This window comes from Ptiloglossa arizonensis, chromosome 8 (assembly GCF_051014685.1).
Source record: "Ptiloglossa arizonensis isolate GNS036 chromosome 8, iyPtiAriz1_principal, whole genome shotgun sequence".
Taxonomy (NCBI): Eukaryota; Metazoa; Arthropoda; class Insecta; order Hymenoptera; family Colletidae; genus Ptiloglossa; species Ptiloglossa arizonensis.
Genome location: NC_135055.1, coordinates 21500284 through 21518763, shown reverse-complemented (window position 1 = coordinate 21518763; position 18480 = coordinate 21500284). Strand labels below are relative to the sequence as shown.

Below are 18480 nucleotides of genomic sequence, written 5' to 3'. Positions count from 1 at the left end.
ATTCGGGCGCTCGAGCGTTCCAAATGGAACTCGTCGGACAGAGTTCTTCGAATTCCTCGCACTTTTCTCGAATTTATTTCCAGTTCGAGCACGAGAGAACTATTCGTACGCTCGAGCGTTCCAAGTTGTACTTGTTCCTCGAGTTCCTCGCACTTTTCTGGAATTTATTTCCAGTTCGAGTACGAGAGAACTATTCGCACACTCGAGTGTTCCAAGTGGACAGAGTTCTTCGAGTTTGTCGCAATTTTCCGGAATTTACTTTCGGTTTGCATACCGTGAAAAGTTTCTGTTCGTACACTCGAGTATTTTTAGCGCAGCGTCGATCGAGTTCTTCGATTGTGACACGTACGATGCGACGTTTCCACTCGAGTACACGAGTATTCGGACCGTGATTCGAGTTCGAAGGACTCGTGGCACTTGTTGGAAATTCGTTGTCGGTTCAAGTACGGCACAGGGTTTCTAATTATGCCAGAACCGAAGTAACGGGTTTGTGTTACGTCGAGGAAGACGTGTCACGGAAACGAGGCGACGTGTTTGTCGCGATCGAGTGGCGGTGTGCAATGAAATCGATGGAGAAACTTGGGCAACCGTTGTCGTCTCTCCTTCGCGACACTGATCCGCCTTGTATTGCAAAACCCTTTCGGCGGTACTCGGGGTGTATTAGTTCCTCCCCGTGTCGTTGCGTTAATTGTTCTCCCGCGCGAGCTGTGTCCCCCTCTGTAATAAGTTCCCGCGGAATCGACCAAGTTGCCGGCATTAACCGAGCGAGTTTCGCGAAATTCCGGCGTTTAATTAGACTGCATCGCCCAGATCCCCTTTCACGGTTTCCCGTTTCCCGGAAGAGAGTGCTCGCGAGAATAATTTGAACGCGACGCGTCAAAGAAACCGAACACCCCTCGACCCTGACTGGAATGAAAATATCACCGTACTGCGAATCGCTCTAATATCGATCTCCGTGGAAAAACTATAAAAATACTAACTCTTCGGAGAACGGAATACAAGGAAGGAAACAGAGAAGGAAACTTAACGTCCGGACGATAGATAGATCAAGAATTTAGCAAGGAACGACTTGTTTGAAAATGTAAAAGAGTAGAGAGCGATGTAATTATTCGTCGCTGTATCGCCGTATTCGAAAATTAAAGGAAAGAAGAAAAGTATCGGGCGAAATGAGAATCTCTTTCGTAGAACTTAACGAATAGTCGCGCGGAGAACTCGTAGGGAACTTAAAGCGAATAGTAGAACTCGATCAACGAAGAACGGAATTTGCACTTTCTATACTTTCGAAATACACGTAACGGACGCTCAAGGTAGCCAACTTTTGGCAATAAATTACCAGAAGGCTCGTTGATCGATCGAAATATAGACAACCGCGTACGAGAACACGAGTCGTAAAAAAAAATATCGGAAACGTACAACGGTAAAGAGCTTGGCGAGGACCGGCTAAATCGTCGGTCCCTTTGTTTATCGTACAAGCCCGGGCTTCGATAAGAATGGTATCGATTTACCACTGCGAAACGCTCGTCCAGAAGTTGCCGCGTAAATAGAGAGTTTTTCGCGATACCAGCGCCGGAACAATTTCCCTGCCCCCCTTTTCTTCTCGCTTCTGAGCGAACTCGCGACAACTCTATCGACTTTCGGCCGGCCGATTCTCGAAAGAACCCCTCGCCTTCCAGCCAGACCACGTTAATGAATTTCCACGCGGAACATAGTCTTGGTACTCCGCCGCGAACCAACCAGGGGGCCGGAGGGGAACGGACGGAGCGAAACTTTTGAATGTCAGGACATTGAAACAAAGCGTCGAGGTAAATATCGAGCTGGCGTCGAAAGTTGAGACGCGGTACCGCGTTTCTCGAAAACTGTTCTCGATTTTCCAACGAATCGGGGACGGTGGAAGGGAGGGAGGGACGGGGAATTTCCCTCGTCTCGAGTTGCCTCGAGATCGTAACACAATCGAACAATCTAACGATTTTTGTACGCGAGAAGGAAGAATTCTTTCGATGGAAAAATAAATGGTGAAATACCCTCGAAAACTCACTCGAAAAAGAAAGTATTCTTAAAAGGTCCTTCGAAATCTGTCGCGATATATTTCTTTTTCGTGCACTTAAAAAGAATTCATTTGCATATTCGTTCTATTAAGCTTTCGATAATATTCTCGTCCATTATTACAAGATTATCGCGTACTTTTAACGCGACGATTCGCGAACACCGTTCCAAATCGGTGTACACCCTTATGGTTCTCTGCGTTCGCTGGTCCGTGAAACACCGAGGTCGACCATATTTGTTCGTACTCGCGCGAGGCTCGTTCCCCTCGCTGTTCGCGCGCCTCGTTAACATTTCACTGGTTTCGGTTAGCTCGGAGTTCCGCTCGATCTCCGGAGGACACGGGAGCCCCTTTAAATATATGAACCTTCATCCCCGACGAAAGAACCGAGACGAAGGGACGTCAGCTCGCCCCCCGGGCGATGAATTATCAAAATTTCCGCAACACGTGCCGCATGCGGCTTCCGATTCTGCGTCCGTTCTATCCACGTTCTCCGGGGACCGGCTCCCGCGTATGGAAAGCTCTTGGTTACCCCATGGATGCCCTCCCCTACCCCCTTCTGGTGTTCTCGGACGACGTTTTATTTCCGTAGGTCCCCCTCTTTCCGGTGGTACCGAGACATGAATTATCGAAATTCATTCTTCGACGAGAACCACTGAAAACGAGACCCTCGTTGACACGTTTCCTCGACGAAAGGTTTCTACGTTCTCTGGGGAGGGTTGGAGTGTTCGAGGGGTGAATCGCGCATGGTCGACGCGATCAACAGTCACGGGTTCATCCGTGCTCGCTCCGTTCGTAAACACCCAACACCCCCCTATTCTTTTGTCGTCGAGCACCCACGAATAATCAACTCTGTTGACACTTTCGCCGATGATGGTAACCAGAGCCCCCTCGAAACGGAGATTCCAGTTGAACAAAGAAGGAGTTCTGTTACCAAAAGGGGGATGAAATTTGAGAAATTTGCTCCAAAGGCAATTGAAACAGAATTCTGACGGCGATAGAAAGTAGAATCTTCTAAAATTGAATTTCTCGACGAACGATACGTTTCTTCAAAATTTCCTCGCGTTCAATGGTTTCTCTTACGCTATAATTTCTTGCTGTGAATCGCACGAGAAAGTATTGGGTTGTTCGGAAAGTCTTTTGGTGAAAACGAAACACGATTTTTTTACAGCGTATAAACATTTGATTAAATTATATATTTTCCATTTTGTAAAACAAAATCACTTCCCGAACTACCCAATAGAAACTCCTAAAATTTGACCGCACGATAATTGTTACTCTTTTCAAAATTTTCTTAAGGTTTGCTCCGAACTTTCTTTACGTGTTAAAATTCCGTTACAATTGTAATCGATTCCCAGCTTCGCGCGTAAGAAGAGTCGAACAAGCGTGGACACGCGTCGAGAAACCTCCCTTCTCGTTTCGACGCGCAACAATCGACGATTGTCGTTAAATCGACGTTAGATTCGACCGTTATAAAAACGAGGTTTTCACGCGGGCGCCAATCTAATGGAACAAGGGTCGACAAAAGAACTCGTGGACCGGTGGAAATAAAACAGTCACCTGACCCAGATAAACGCGCCGCGCGTAGGTGTAAACGCGCGAGAGAGCGCGAGTTATTCCGCTCGGCTCGAGACCAACGACGGAGCGTATCCTAGCGGAGGGAAGCTTGTTTTCCCACGTTCCCATCTTTCGTCCCCGAGTTCGTAGATCGAAAAACCGAGCGGAGTCGCGCGAGGGTACGCCGAGAAAATAGGCAGCTCGGCCTACTCTCCTCGAAAGTGCCATTGAGCCCGGTAATTTATCCCAGTTTCGCGCATTCTCCCTCGCAACGCCCTCGACGCTCTCCTTCGGTTGCTTTGTATTAACCTAAAATTGTTATCGCGTTTCCATGGCCGTGGTTTCGATCGGAGATCGCGGAACGACGATGAACACCTCTGGATCCCGTTTCGAAGAAATGTTCACCCTCGCGTAGAATCGTCGAGGCTTTTTTTCCAAAAATTTCTCCGCAGCGTAGATATTTTAAGAGAGCAAACTTTCGCGAAGAAGATTTCTTCGACGAACACTTCTTCTTCCAGTTCTACCTGAAATAACGCGCACAAATACGAACAGTTTCTTGAAAATTTATTTCTAGAGTCTTAATATTATTAAATACTTTTCTCAAAGCGTCGATCAGACGTTTGGAATATTCCATAAGTAAAAGTGCAACGAAGGGAATCGTTGGGTAAGTTTCATCCAAAGAAACCCTCGCTCTCGAGATATCTCCGTTGGAGAATTATCGGCGCGATCGAAGCCAACGGTTTAATTATTAAATCGAGAATCACCGAGGATGTTTCGGTAGATTGTTAATTATCGAGTAAATCTCGTTCGATTCACGGGGCGGTCGCGATCGACGTCGTCCCTGGAGCGTTCCCCGGCGTCTGGTGGCTCGGGAAACCGGAAGCGTCGGGAAGTTTCTCGCTGGCGTTTAATTTCTTCCCCGTTCGGCCGAGTGAAGGAGGAAATGGGGTTTTTGGAGTGGAAAGAAGAAGCAATTGTTTCTCCTCGTTTCGAGACATCGGGGCACGGGAACGCGTTCGTTCATTGTTTACCCGGGGGACGTTACGAAGCGGAGCCGACAGCTCGGAATCGCGATATCGAACCGAGTCTCCGCGGCTCGTGGGAGAATAATATTGAAATCGCTGTGGTTCGTGCTCGCGAGCAGGACGACTGCGACGCCGGTCGGTCGGCGACGACGCCGTTCGTCGCCGCAACTAGGCCAGCTCGAAATAGAAACCGTCAACTGGGGCAGTCAATGGCCAACGTACGATCGTCACGGCACGTTCACGGAGTTTCCTTGCTCCTTCGAGTTTTCCTTCTCCGTCGCTCGTTTTCTTTCCAAAGAAATATTTCTTTTTTCTCGTCTCCGGCGCGAGCGAACGAGCGAACGAGCGACCGAGCGAGCGCCACCGTCGCTGCCAAACGCGCGCCAGTAGAATGGCCTCGTTCCGTGCCAGACACGGATAGATCCTCCTTTCCACCAACGATTTCTTCTCTCGTCGAGAGCCAGTCGAGACTACGATAAGTATCGCTCGACCGAGCGAAGAAAATGGAAGAAAAAACACGGACGATCGGCCGGGATATATTTTACCGATTTTCCCGGTTCTTACGCGCCTACCTCTCGACGATCGACTTTGAATATCGCGGAATTTTCGACGGATGATTTTTTTTAAGAACCATTTCTTCTATTCTTGTTACGAGTCCTCCGATAAGTATCGGTCGACCAAGCAATAATGCGAAGAAAATGGGAGAAAAAACATGAATAATCGTCCGCGAAATATTCTGCCAATTCTCCTGGTTCTTGCGCGCCTACTCCTCGACGATCGACTTTGAATATCGCGAATTTTCAACCGATGATTTTTTTTAAGGATTTCTTTTCTTTTTGTTACGAGGTCTTCGATAAGTATCGATCGACCAAGCAATAATACGAAGAAAATGGAAGAAATAACACAGACAATCGTCCGGGAAATATTTTACCAATTTTCTTGCGCCCATACTCCTCGACGATACACTCTAGAAGTCATGAATTTTCGATCGACGATTTTGATAGTTTCCATCGTTATAGTAGCCTCGTTGCCTCGTTAAACGAGTTCCGGTTAACACCGTTGACACGCACAATTGCCAACGCTAATTTCGACACGCGTTTACGCACCGGTGGAATCAATGCGCGCGTTTCGCGAACTCGCTTCGACGCACGTTCAACGATCGCAATCTTCAGAAACCGTGCGCGAAAGTAAACCGTTTCATTCGTCGTTTCGCGGGAAACGCGCGGGAACAATACCCCGACGACCGATCGAGGAAACGTTCCTTTTCCGTACTTCGTCGAACGCATCGATCCGTTGCTCGCGTGCCTCCAATAGCACCCCGTATCTGTGTCAGACTTATCGTCGCTATACGACCACGACGATGACGATCATCGATCGCCGACAACGAAATTGTTTCGTCGATCGAACCACCGTTTACGCTCGCGTACCCCTCGAGGGGTCTTCCACTCTGCTCTCGTACGAATCGATTAGGTTCTTTCCCTTTGCATTTCTCGAAATACGTTTCTCAGTTATCGCATCGAAACACCGGAACCTCTGACAATCGATACGAGCGTAAAATACTCGCGTTGAAACTACTTGTTCACGTTCTGTATTACAAAACTTTCTAATTCGGGGTATTCCGTATTTTTCAAGTTTTCATTCTTTCAACACCAGAAATATTTCTCCGAATTAGCAACGCCTCTTTTCGTAGTCCTGGAAGACTTCAAAATCTTCCCCTCGAAACGATCAACTATTTTTATTATTTTACATTTTCACGATATTTCGAGCGTTAAAAGTATCTCCCCGAATTTGAAACTAAGAATCGTACACCCGCTCCGTTTTCGTCGCTCTGGATCGCAAGACACCCAGATCGGAGTCTTCGATTTTACCGATCGATAATCTTTCTATCCACGTTTCACGGGTGTTTCAGGCACGAGAAACGTTTCTAAAAAGAACTGACGAAAATGGTGACGATCGATCGTTGGACCGTTTGGAAGGCAATCCTCGTAATCCGCGATCGACGATCCCTTTTGCATGGCACGTTTCGCACGCGTCGCATGATACTTTTTCGTGTATACTTCCCCGATCCCCTGGCAGCGGCTCCCTTCGTCCACGCACGATTCCCGGGGATTACTTTTTCATCGGGGGCCCCTTTGTTCGCTCGTAGCAGTGTCTTGCATGGAAAATGACAGTTGTCGCGGCGTACTCTAACGGCCGGGGGCGAACGTAACGAGCATGAAAGTTTGAGAGGACTCCTGTCTTCCGGGCGTCGTTGGATCGGAGCGTCGGAGAAAGGGGGGGCCCCCCTCTGGCTGCGCTCGTTACGTTCCCTCGTTCGCGAGAGACATCGCCGACCTGGCCACCATCGACCGACGTGTCGTACGTAGATCGTTCCCCGCTCTTCACACACGCTGCATCCCCTGTCTGGTCATTTGTCATTTCATTATCCCCGGCAGCTGGTGCGAGCGAGTCTTGGATTTCTTTTTACATTTTTGTTTTGTTTTTTTTTTATTTTCTTCTCTCTTCCGTCTACTCCTCGATCGCGAGAGACAACCGCGTCGATTTTTCTCGCAACGCGAACGCGTTTCACGGGACACCGCGAGAACTGGAGTGTCTCGAGTCGAGATCTCGAAAGTGATTCTTCTCGGCGAATACTATATATCGGGGGAGTTGGAAATTTCCATACCGCGGGATCGTTTCTCCGCCAATCTCGATTGGAAACCGAATTTCGGGACGAATGTTCTCGCGCGTCGCGGGTACACTTGTCAATAGCGAGAACGGTATAAGTAACGTGCGAAAGTCGAAGATTTTGCTTCCAAAAGAAGTAAAATGTGGTGTATTTTTTATTTTATTTACAGTAGAATTTTCGATATACGATCTACCGTAATTTTGACTCAATTCAAGAGATTGTGATTTTAGATTATCGAGACACTGGGAATGAATTTTTCTTTTGTACAATTTGCATATAAAGAGATAGCAAGCTTGGAAATTTTTAAGGTAGCTCTAGCCACGTAAATTTGGAAATTTTTACCGCGATCTTATGAAACTTTGATCAGGAACGGATTCTTGAAACTTGCACCCCGATGTATTCCACGAGATATTTTCGAGATACCTCGAAACGTCGAGTTCTCGCGCCGCCTGGAACGTTTCCCGTGTTCTTTGGCCCCCTGCGAAGGGTTCGTGCATCAGTTCGAGGTCATCGAGCCGAGAAACGTCGAAGCGCGTTCGCCGGCTGTTCGACACGAGTCGAAAATCGAAGACCGCGATCTCGAATGAACGTGTCTCGCACCAGTATGTACCCGTTCATGGCGATCCCTCGTTTATGTTGCGTGTTGGTGTTGGTGCAAGGGGCAGGAGATACCGATATACATATGGTACGAGTCGTATCCGACCCACAGTGGCGAGGGTTACGAAGGTCGAGTCTCGAGGGTGAACCCGAATTCACCGTACGGCATGGCGAGCCTCAACCTGACCGACATCCGCGAGAGCGATCAAGGATGGTACGAGTGCAAGGTCGTCTTCCTCAACAGGTCGCCGAGCAGTCAAAAGAACGGTACCTGGTTCCACCTGGATGTCCACGGTGAGTGCAATTGGCGTTACATTTTTATCGAACCTCGTGTCGCGAGATCGTGACCCCCGTGTCTCTCGTTGCAACTCTCCACTCGAACTCTATGCACTCGACGAACGAACAATTCTAAAATACGAATGCACCGAGGGATCGAATACCTCGTCGAAATGTATCGGTTGCTCGGAAAGTCGTTTCGTTTTTTTTTAGTGAAAATGAAACACGATTTTTTTAGAGCGTATAAACATTTTATTAAATTATACATTCTTCGTTTTGGAAACCGAAATGACTTTCCGAACAAGCTAATAGAACTCCGTAAAATATCGAAACAACGGTAAGGAGAAATTTTACGGCTCCGTGTAAGAAGAAATAAACGAAGTAAAATACGTCGAAATAAAGAAGAATACTCCCTCTTTGAAAAATGGAAAAGAATGTAGCAATACGCGAAACATCGATACAGTAGAAAAGGGAAATTTTACGAACAATTCCCTGTAACGGAGAAAATTTCGAGTGCGAAGGGTCGAGTGAACCGCGCGAGGGTCTCGCGTACAAAGGGTGTCCAGTGAATCCGTGGTACGGACGAGAGGAGGTGACACACGAATTGTTTTTTTTTTTCCACGTAACGCGAACACTCGTTTCCGAGTACACGCGTTTCGGTATAATCGAACGTTTGGAAAATGTGAAATAATCGCTCGTGTGGTGTAGCCAACCCTTTGAATTTCCGAACGGTTTCACGTTTCGCGGTTATCTCTTCGGGAGCAGTCAGCTCCACGTGGTCGTGGCACGATTAACGAGACACCCCGTAGGTTCGCGCGAACGTTCTGCACGACTGGTCGGTCTAATCGTGCGACCCTTAATTGCTCGGCCGAGGCTAATAGTATCCAAATACTATTATCCCGCGTCTTGTACCCGGAAGCTTGTCCCGCTTGCCGTTCGCGAGGAATTCCACGTTGGAGGAGGAAGGGAACCGGGGGACGAGATTGCACGGTGTCGCGGTATCGATTAAAAAATACTTAATTACAGTAATAAGGGTCCCTCGAGCCCGTCCCTCTCGACCCCCTCTCACCGCTCCTCTGTCCAACGAGCTCGCGCGACCGGCAGTTCGAGTCGAAAGTTCTATCCGGTTTCGCGCCCCCGAAGTTCGTAAAGTTACGTCGATTGTACCTCGGAGCGTCTCATTAATATTACCTCGAAAGCTTAAGAAGATTTTACGGCCACGACGACTAGCGCGCTTTTACAGGCGGGCTGTAACGCGAGCAGAAACTTCTCCTTAGACCGCTACCACCACCACCCCACCCCCACCTCCCTGGCCACCGTCCTGGTTTTACAAGGACCTGTAAATTTTTTACGACCCTCTTCAGCAAACGGGCGACGACGACTATTTCGCGTTTTCCTTTCGTCGCGAACGATACGGAAACGAAAAATCCGGTGATAAGTTGAGAGACACGGAACAATGAAGGGAGAGTGGAAAACCTAACCTCTCTGTGGTACTTGGCGGGAAAAAATAAACAAATCCGTCCGCGTTGAATTCTGTGCTTCCGTTGGCGATAAGAGGGGAGAAACGAAATGGTGAGGAGAAACCACACTTTGTCGTAATTGAGAAAGAATAATGTTCGCGAGGGTGAATTCTGTTCTGTTTTTCGTCTCGAGTTTAACGCGAAAAATGCAATGACGGTAAACGAAACTGTCAGAAAAAGAAAGAAACGAGCCCCTCTCGGTCCTCTACGTGTAGGAAAAAAAATAGCAAAGTCGAACCGAGTGTTAAATTCTTTCGTCTCGAGTTTAACGTGAAAAATCCACTGACGGTAAACGAAACTGTCAAAAAAAAAAACAATCGAGCCCCCCTCGACCCCCACGCGCAAGAAAAAAAATAATAGCAAAGTCAAACCGAGTGTTGGATTCTTTCGTCTCGAGTTTAATGCGAAAAATCCACTGACAGTAAACGAAACTGTCAAAAAAAAAAACAGTTGAGCCCCCGGGTCCCCTACGCGCAGGAAAAAAATATCAAAGTCAAATCGAGCGTTGGATCCGAGTTTAACGCGAAAAATGCATGACGGTAAACGAGATCATCAAAAAAAAAAAAAAAGAATCGAACCCGCCTCGGTTCTCCACGCGCAGTAAAAAAAATAATAGCAAAGTCAAACCGAGTGTTGGATTCTTTCGTCTCGAGTTTAACGGGAATAAAGTTGTACGCGTAGACTCGTGTCGTCGGAGGGAGGGGGGTCACCGAACCGATGAGAACAGTTCGCGGAGCCACGAGAGTGGGTGGGTGGGTGGAAGGGTGGAAAATGGATGGCGCGGGAGAAAGAGAAAACTTATTGCCGCGTTTTGTTCGGCCATAAACGACGACGAACGGCCCCGGGGAAGAGAAACATTTAGATGGCTTAGGAAATTCCGCGTTCGTTCGTTCGTTCGTTCGTTCGTTCGTTCGCTCGCGTTCTCTTTTTTCCTCTCTTGTCCCCCCTCCTGTGTTCTCCGGAGTGTACAGCACCGTTTCTATCTCGTCTTCGTCGTCGTTGGTCTTCGTCGAGCCGACGGCCACGCTCGTCGACGACCGACGAGTACGACCGCGTGGGTGGGGGACGGTGGCGTAGACATAGAGGGGGGGAGAACGTCAGCGACGACGATTGCAACGACTGAGGATTTGCCAGCGGCGTCAAAGAGAGAACCCACTCGGCCAGGGAAAGCGTTCAGGGCTCCCTTTGTACTTTTCAAGTCGTCTCTGCCCGGTCGTTTGCTCGCGTTACACCCGTAAACTGTTGCCCCTGCTTCCGCCCCCGTGTTTTCGCCCTCGGCTTTGTCCGCTTGGTTTCTTCCGTTGGTATCGCGTCCGTGGACCCCTCCCCTCCCCCTCTAAGAGACGACGAAACGCCCGGTCCCCCTCCTACGCGAGCCTCGAATTATTAATTCCGTTGGTTCGCACGATCGAGCTCGGGGCCGCGAAACACGACGCGAATTTCCACCCTCTTTGCGCCCGTGTCCGTTCCAACGCGAACGTCAACGCTCCGAGCGAGCGATAACATTGACGAGGAAGCGCGGAAAATTCCACCTCGGTGACTAATGTTTTCGAAGCGACGAAACGGGAACGAACGCGATGGTTTCTACACCGATGGAAACGTTCGTTGCAACGAATACGTACGTAGACTCGCTTTGTTCGCGATTGTCTCGCGAGGAAGTACACACGTTCGATGATCTCCGACTGGATTCGCTTTGAATGATCGTCAACCGGAGACGTAGAAAAGCATTCGATACAAGAGAAAGTAGGGAGGCAAAGTAAATCCACTCTTCGGGTTAACGATTACCCTTTCTTTCCCAACGAAGCATTCGTTCGAGTAAATATCGGTGAAGATTCTCGGAATATTTCACTCGCGCTGTTGCTCGCGAGGTATCCCGTCGCGATGAAACGCTCACCGAGTATACGTTCGGTGACTCGGCGCGAGAAGTCTCGAAAGTTTCCGATTCGCGGTTCTCGGGCCTCTTCGGAGCGATGGTAAAAGCTCGACCGTGCTCGGACCGAGTTATCGAATACATATATATATATCCGTCTCGTCCTCCTCGTCCTCCTCGTCCTCGTGGAGGGGTTGCTTTCTTTACCTTGTTCGTTCCTCCCTGTTTCCCCCTTGGAACGCACCGCGGAAGAGCGCGCTTTGCGAGTCGAAAATGGACGCGCGGAAATCCTTTGTGCGGCGGCGGTCGTCGAAGTCGTTGGAGGGCGTGATTTCTACCGAATGGGGAAACTCATCGGAGATAAAAACGTTCGAAGAGAGCTCCGCGGAAGCGTTCTCTAAGCGTTGCCGGGATTCGAGGGCTTGATTGTTCCCTTAATGCCGTTTCCACGGTAGTAATGCACCCACCGTCTCACAGCGGCGGTGGTCTCTTCGAACGTTCGACGACCCCCTGTCCACCCCTTTGAAAAAAGGAAGCGTATCCACCCAGTCGATCGTCGTACCGTAGTCGCGTTTACCCCATTACGTCGAGCCCCGTAACCTACGAGCTCGTACGAGCTCGTACGATGTGCGACGATCGAGCGACACGTTGGTCTAGCCACTTTGGATCGATCTCTTTCAATTTCACTAGACACGTTCGTTGCGTCGAATACCCCACGAAGGAATAAGAACGCGTGGTTTGTTTCCGCAGCACCGCCAAAGTTCACCATCACGCCGGAGGAGATGATCTACGTGAACGTGGGCGACGCGATAATATTGAACTGCCAGGCGGAGGGGACGCCGACACCGGAAATCCTCTGGTACAAGGACGCGAATCCGGTCGAGCCGTCGAGCACCATCGGGATATTCAACGACGGCACCGAGCTCAGGATCTCGACGATCAAGACCGAGGACATCGGGGATTACACGTGCATCGCGCGTAACGGAGAGGGCCAGATCAGTCACACGGCGCGCGTTATAATCGCTGGTGAGTACTACGCCGAAGCGAGTCCATCGAATCGTTACCACGAGATGGCGCCACCCTCGTTGTACAATTCGAGGGACAGACGAGACAATCGGACGACGCGGCTTTCAATCGGGGAGACACCGATTAATTTCGTAACCTAACCGTCGATTTACAACGCTTTGGAATACTTTGTCAAAGGCGAACTTCCCTTCTTGTTATTTTTCTATCTTCGTTAACCTCGGACAGTGCAATTGCGTTACAAGTATAATTACACCTTAAATACACCACAGACTATTGGGTTGTTCGGAAAGTGATTCATTTCCACCAAAAAGAACGAAATGACTTTCCGAACAACCCAATATATATACACATCGACGTAAAACTTCTCTTTCCAGTTCTGGTCTTTGGTCTCCGTTCTCCTATTCTTATACAGAAACCCCGCTTTCGAGTCTTCAGCTAAACCCTTCTTTCTTCCAGGACACGCCTGACCTTCACTATTTAAGGCTATAATAATAACTTACATTATCATCCAAAGAAAGAAAAGTACACACACTTGAAAACATTGTTCGAGCACGTTTCAAAGTACCCAGCAACCGGATCAATTTCAACCCCGTGAATGTAAATATCGTTGGTTAATTGACGATATCCCGTTCGCGATGATAACGAAATAGTCGCGAACCCGGCTCCCGGCTGCTTTTTCCAGAAACGGCGGGAGAAGTTGAAACGGAAAGCCCTCGGAGAGCGAGCCGAAATCCGCTTTGGATGGATTAGCGCGACGGGACGTCCGGGGTATGCGCGTTCGTCGGAAATAAGTCGCCTTCCGGTTTCGCGGAGCATCCAGTGAACCGGGCGGCGTCGGTTTCAAGACCCGTGAGAAGAATTTATCCGCGCGCCGGTAATTAATGCGCGCCGGATCGCAACGATAATTATCGGCCATAGGAGGGACGAAGCGGGGTACAGTGGGGGGTAGTGGAGGGGTGGTGGAGGGGTCAGGGAGGTTTTATCGTTGGAAGTTATCGGGGTATTTTCGGTAGACGGGGATCGATCGAGCACCGATAATGAAATTCCGATAACCGCGACGCCAGAAAATGCCACGTCGCGACTCGTCGGTTTTTGTGTTCCTCGTTCGGCTCGGATTCACGTCAACGACCCTGCCGGGGAATTCCCGCGACCGATTACCGCGATACCCTCGCTTCAAGATAGAATTTTCGCCCCGCGACCGGAATCACCTCCACGGTGTTTCTTTCCCTTTCGTGACGCTGGAATCGAAAACCGTGAAATCGAGTCCGGGATTAGAGAAAACAGAGGGGGCGATTAGATGATTCCGGGCATGAATTTCGCGCGATTAAATACACCGAAAGACGCCAGACGAGACGCGATCGAGAGTCCAACGGGTGAACGATCGTGATCGGTATAATGCGAATCGGAGCTCGGGCCATCGGACTGCAACCAGAGGAGAAAACGAACGCGGCCTGGTAATTGGAACAATCGAAGATGAATTTCTATTTCAGGGTGAAACGATCGTTATATTTTCGAGTTTCTTTTCGAGAACGTAAATCCAGCCGGACGATTCTCGGTAAAAGTTGATGCATCTCGTAAACGTTCGAGAAAACGTTAACCCGTCACCTTTCAAGCAACTACCCCCTTTACGGTATTATTGTTTTTCCTCGGGAAAATAAAGAGAGTCTGTATTTTAACGTTTAATACGCTCTAAAGCGGGGCGCGTTTCCAAAGTTTATTTTCCAAACATCGACACTTTTACTTTTTGTCGCGAGTGCAACCACCCTCGGATTCTCCGATCGTGAAATTCCATTCTACGTATTATCTTTTAATTTCTCTTATTGACGCCCGTTCGCTCGTAATCCGACACGACGAACGTCCAGAAGAAGCGCACCGTTCGCGTAACAGTCTCGTTCTATTAGTACGAACAATGGAGGCTCTACGGGTCTGTATCGCGGCATCGATCGATCGCTAGCTCGATTCTCGTGGATCGACGTGGAAAGAGGAAACGGACGGGGGTTCCGTTCAACGCCGGCCACGCTTTTAACCGGCGATTTTATGGAAGTTCTTAAAGTCTCGTTTAACCGAATCGCCCCCGATGGGACCGCTGAAACGTCCCCGGTAACGGTATAACTTTTACGCCGCTTTTAATCTCCGAACGTCTTCAGGACGCTCGTGAAATTGACCAGTCGAGCCGTTTCAACTTCCATGTAACTTTTCCGCGTTCCTCCCGTCCACGGGCCGCGTATATTTTAATTAAGAAAGGATCACGCTTACTGCCGCCGCGACGCGGGTTATAATCGGTGCCACTCGAGGAACTATCCCTTGAAAAATCTATCATCTTCCACGAGGGATGCAAAAGCATCGTAATACCTCTCGAGGTACCCTCGAGGCGTCCACCATTTTATTTTGGAAAGATGTTTCTTCGAAACGAGAGCGAGATACGTATACCAATTAAGGCGAGATCGAAATTGTTACCACTGTTTCTTGGAAAATCTGTTACGTTCCCCAAGAACTACAAAATTATGACAATTATCTACCCCTCGAGGATTTCATGATTTTATTTCCATGTTTCTCCTAACCGAGAGCCGTGTGTACCAATTAAGGCGAGATCGAACTTGTTACCACTATTTCTTGGAAAATCTGTTACGTTTCCCAAGAAATAGAAAATGATGACAATTACCTACCCCTCGAGGTTTCCATGATTTTATTTTCATGTTTCTTCTAACCGAGAGGCGCGTGTACCAATTAAGACTATATCGAACTTATTACCACTATTTCTAAGAAAATCTGTTACGTTTCCCAAGAAATAGAAAATTATGACAATTACCTACCCCTCGAGGATTCCATGATTTTATTTCCATGTTTCTTCCAACCGAGAGGCGCGTGTACCAATTAAGGCGAGATCGAACTTATTGCCACTATTTCCTAGAAAATCTATTACAGTATTCCACAAGGAATAGAGAATCGTCCTAGTACGCTTCTCCTTCGAAGGTTCCACGATTTCAATTCCGAGTAACGTTCCTAGGATGCAGGATCTTCTCGAGCGATCGCATCGATTACCTTTCAGGGTACTGCCCTCTCGCGAAGCCTCGCGAGTCGATGTCGCTCTCGAAGCGAGGGTTGGTGGTAGCTCGCGCGATAAAATTCGCGTTAGGCAAAACGATCGGCGCGTTAGGCGGTCGTGACGGTGCTCGTGGTCGGGGCCAATTAGGATGTTCCTCCGCGAATGGGGCGAGTTAAAAGGCGATTTGTCTCGACTCCTCGGCCCTCCCCGCGTCCACCGAGCGGCTGTTTTTCTCCCCCGTGGTCGTTTTCCACGAGCGCCGCGGATTCGCAGGCTTCGTTACGAGACCGCGGAAACATTCGTCTTCATCATCGAGCCCGAGCGCGTCTTCCTTTTCCCCTCTCCTGTCTCCCGTTCTCGTGTCGTCGCTTTTCCATGGTTAACGACTGGTCGATTCGCTCGTTTTCTCGATCGACGAGCGGGAAAACTGGTTCTCCCGGTGTTTCGAGCTCACTCGAGTACCACGGTGAGCAATTAGAGAACGAAAAATAGACGCTCCGAGCGAGAGTTTCTTAAGTTGTTGCTCGCTCGCGGTGCTCGTGTTTCCAATTATCCGGGAATTCGCGTTATTCGTGGAAAAAATTCGGGAGGATGTTCGCGCACAAGTAACGGTTACTACGGTTGTGTATCACCGATACGAAATATAATTAGCAATTCAGATGTCGCGTATCGAGAAACATTGACAAAGATTATATATTTGTAGATCTTCTTCGACGAAAGTAAAAACAAAAATCTTCGAAACGGTACAGTTCGGTATATTCGGTCCCTCCTAGTCACTTCTCAAAGAATTCAACGAACCCTAATTACGTACGATCGGAAGACAGTAAGTTTCATGTATGATAAAACGTATCCTCTACCCTCGAAATCGATCAAGAATAAAGTTTCTCTCCGACTCGAGATCGGATCTAGCAATTTTTCTAAAAGTGTGCTCGTTGCGTATTCCCCGAAGCTGTTAAAATCGCATCGAACGAGCAACCCCGGGAAGAGTACGTTACTCGTCCGGTCCATCGTTAGGAAAATCGCTCGACGTTCGAACGAGCGTATTTTTCCACCGTGGAGGTAGGGTAGCTTTCCATGGAGCGGGAACGTTCGAAAAATTCGGCATGGCGCGCGTTGGCAACGTGTTTTCAAAGTGGTGGAGAATGCGAGATTTATACGAGCGGCTGAAAGTCTGGCGAAAGTTTCGGACTAATAAACCCTACTGGCGTCCCCGTGCCGAGTCTCGAAACTGCAGTCGCGAGAACCGTGGGTGCAAAGTAGACGGGGCTCTCATCCTCCGCGTATAAAACACCGCCGACGGAGTACCACGCTAATGCGGAGGATCCTCGAACCGGGCCGAGCCCGTGCCGAACTCGCTCCTCTCTTCGGCGTGAAACTTTTGAATCCGCTCTTTGAATATTTACCGAGCTTCCTACTCCGAAATTCATCCCCGTCGAGTCGCTCGTTTCCGTCCGTTGGAGCGTGTATCGTGGCGGGACGCGTTCCCTCTTTGAGAGATTGCCGAAAACGAATCGTTAAACGCGCCCGCGCTTCACCTACACGTTTTCACGCTGAAACGACCGTCGAAGATGCTCGAATTTTTACCCCTCTTCTCTTCTCCTTTCCTTCCGAGAATTTCGTAGAAAGATATTACGCACCGTGTACACACAGAGGGAGCGAACAAGAGAGAGAAAGAGAGAGAATTTTCCTCCCATGAATACAAATTTATCGCAAATAGTTGGGTATGGAAGTTTCATTACCGCTGACCAAAATGAAGAGCTTTTACATTTTATTATACCCCGGTATCGTGCGCGTGTCCTACATACGGAATTTCCTGTCGCATCCATTCTTCCGTGTACATAGACCGCGCTACGTAGAAATTTTACCGGTTTTTTATACCGTTCATTAATTCTCGTAATCGCGTTATCATCGTAGACCTTTATTTACCGTGAGGAGGGTGGAAATTCCAGTCGAAAGCATATTAAACGCGTAAAGCTCGTTACGAATTCGTACCGATGGAGATAGGAGGTGGGGGCGAGGGCTATTACTTCAATTATTGTTTCGAAAATATCGTAGTTGTCGAACTTTACAAGCTCACGGTCGATTTCACCGATTTCGCGAATTATTTTAATCCACATTGCACATGCACGTGCACATGCACATGCACCCACACGCACACCCGTTACATTCGAATTCATTGCTCCCGGGCGACCCAAACGAAGGACACCGGGTGTGCGAAACTTTTTAATTCGGCTTGTGAATATTTACCGAGTCTGCGTTTCTGAATTCATCGCGATTCTCCGACCATCCCCCCACTCCCGCCCTCCCTTCGATCCCTCCCCTCTCCGCGTTGCAGAGATCGCGCGCGAACACGGCCCAACTCGCAGCCTGAATTCCGTTGAATCTCATTGGCTCGGCACGGCCATCCTTGCTTTGTCCGCGAAGTTAACTTGGCGTTTTCAGCGTCGCGGAATCCACGGTACGCTCGCGTTTGTCGTTTGACGCTCGCGGCCTGCGGTTTCAGACTCGTGGGAACATTCGCGCGCATTCAACCGCGCTACGCCATTGTTTCGAAGCGTGGACGAGCGACGCGACCGAGCAAACCGGGGAACGAAACCAAACTGCGGATCGTTTTGACCGTTCGAGCTTCCTTCCTAGGAGAATAGATAATATTCGACCAACGGAACGATTTCTACTTACTTCCGACGATTTTACCACCTTTTTGAACTTCAAACCGAGGTGTCTCGCGTAAATGATGTTTCTATTGCCCGGATTCTTGATCAGGAGCTACCTCGATCGACTTTTCTCTTTCTATCGTTCATTGCTCTCCTCGAGAACCACATTTGCACGTCGACCGGTAAGAAAAAACAAGAAT

At 48.8% G+C, this 18480-nt stretch overlaps 1 protein-coding gene across 12 annotated transcripts in view; it reads left to right on the top strand.

The window, feature by feature from the left end:
- The window catches only part of LOC143150504 (protein turtle), a 115219-nt gene that overhangs the window by 64178 nt on the left and 32561 nt on the right, over positions 1-18480 (top strand). For 7 of the 12 annotated variants that reach the window (XM_076318825.1, XM_076318828.1, XM_076318829.1 and 4 more), the window contains 2 exons: positions 7951-8182; positions 12305-12580. In XM_076318825.1, coding sequence (XP_076174940.1) covers positions 7951-8182; positions 12305-12580 — 508 coding nt within the window. The remainder of the gene's footprint in view (positions 1-7950; positions 8183-12304; positions 12581-18480) is intronic. The other 5 variants (XM_076318830.1, XM_076318826.1, XM_076318833.1 and 2 more) reach the window with 2 other exon arrangements.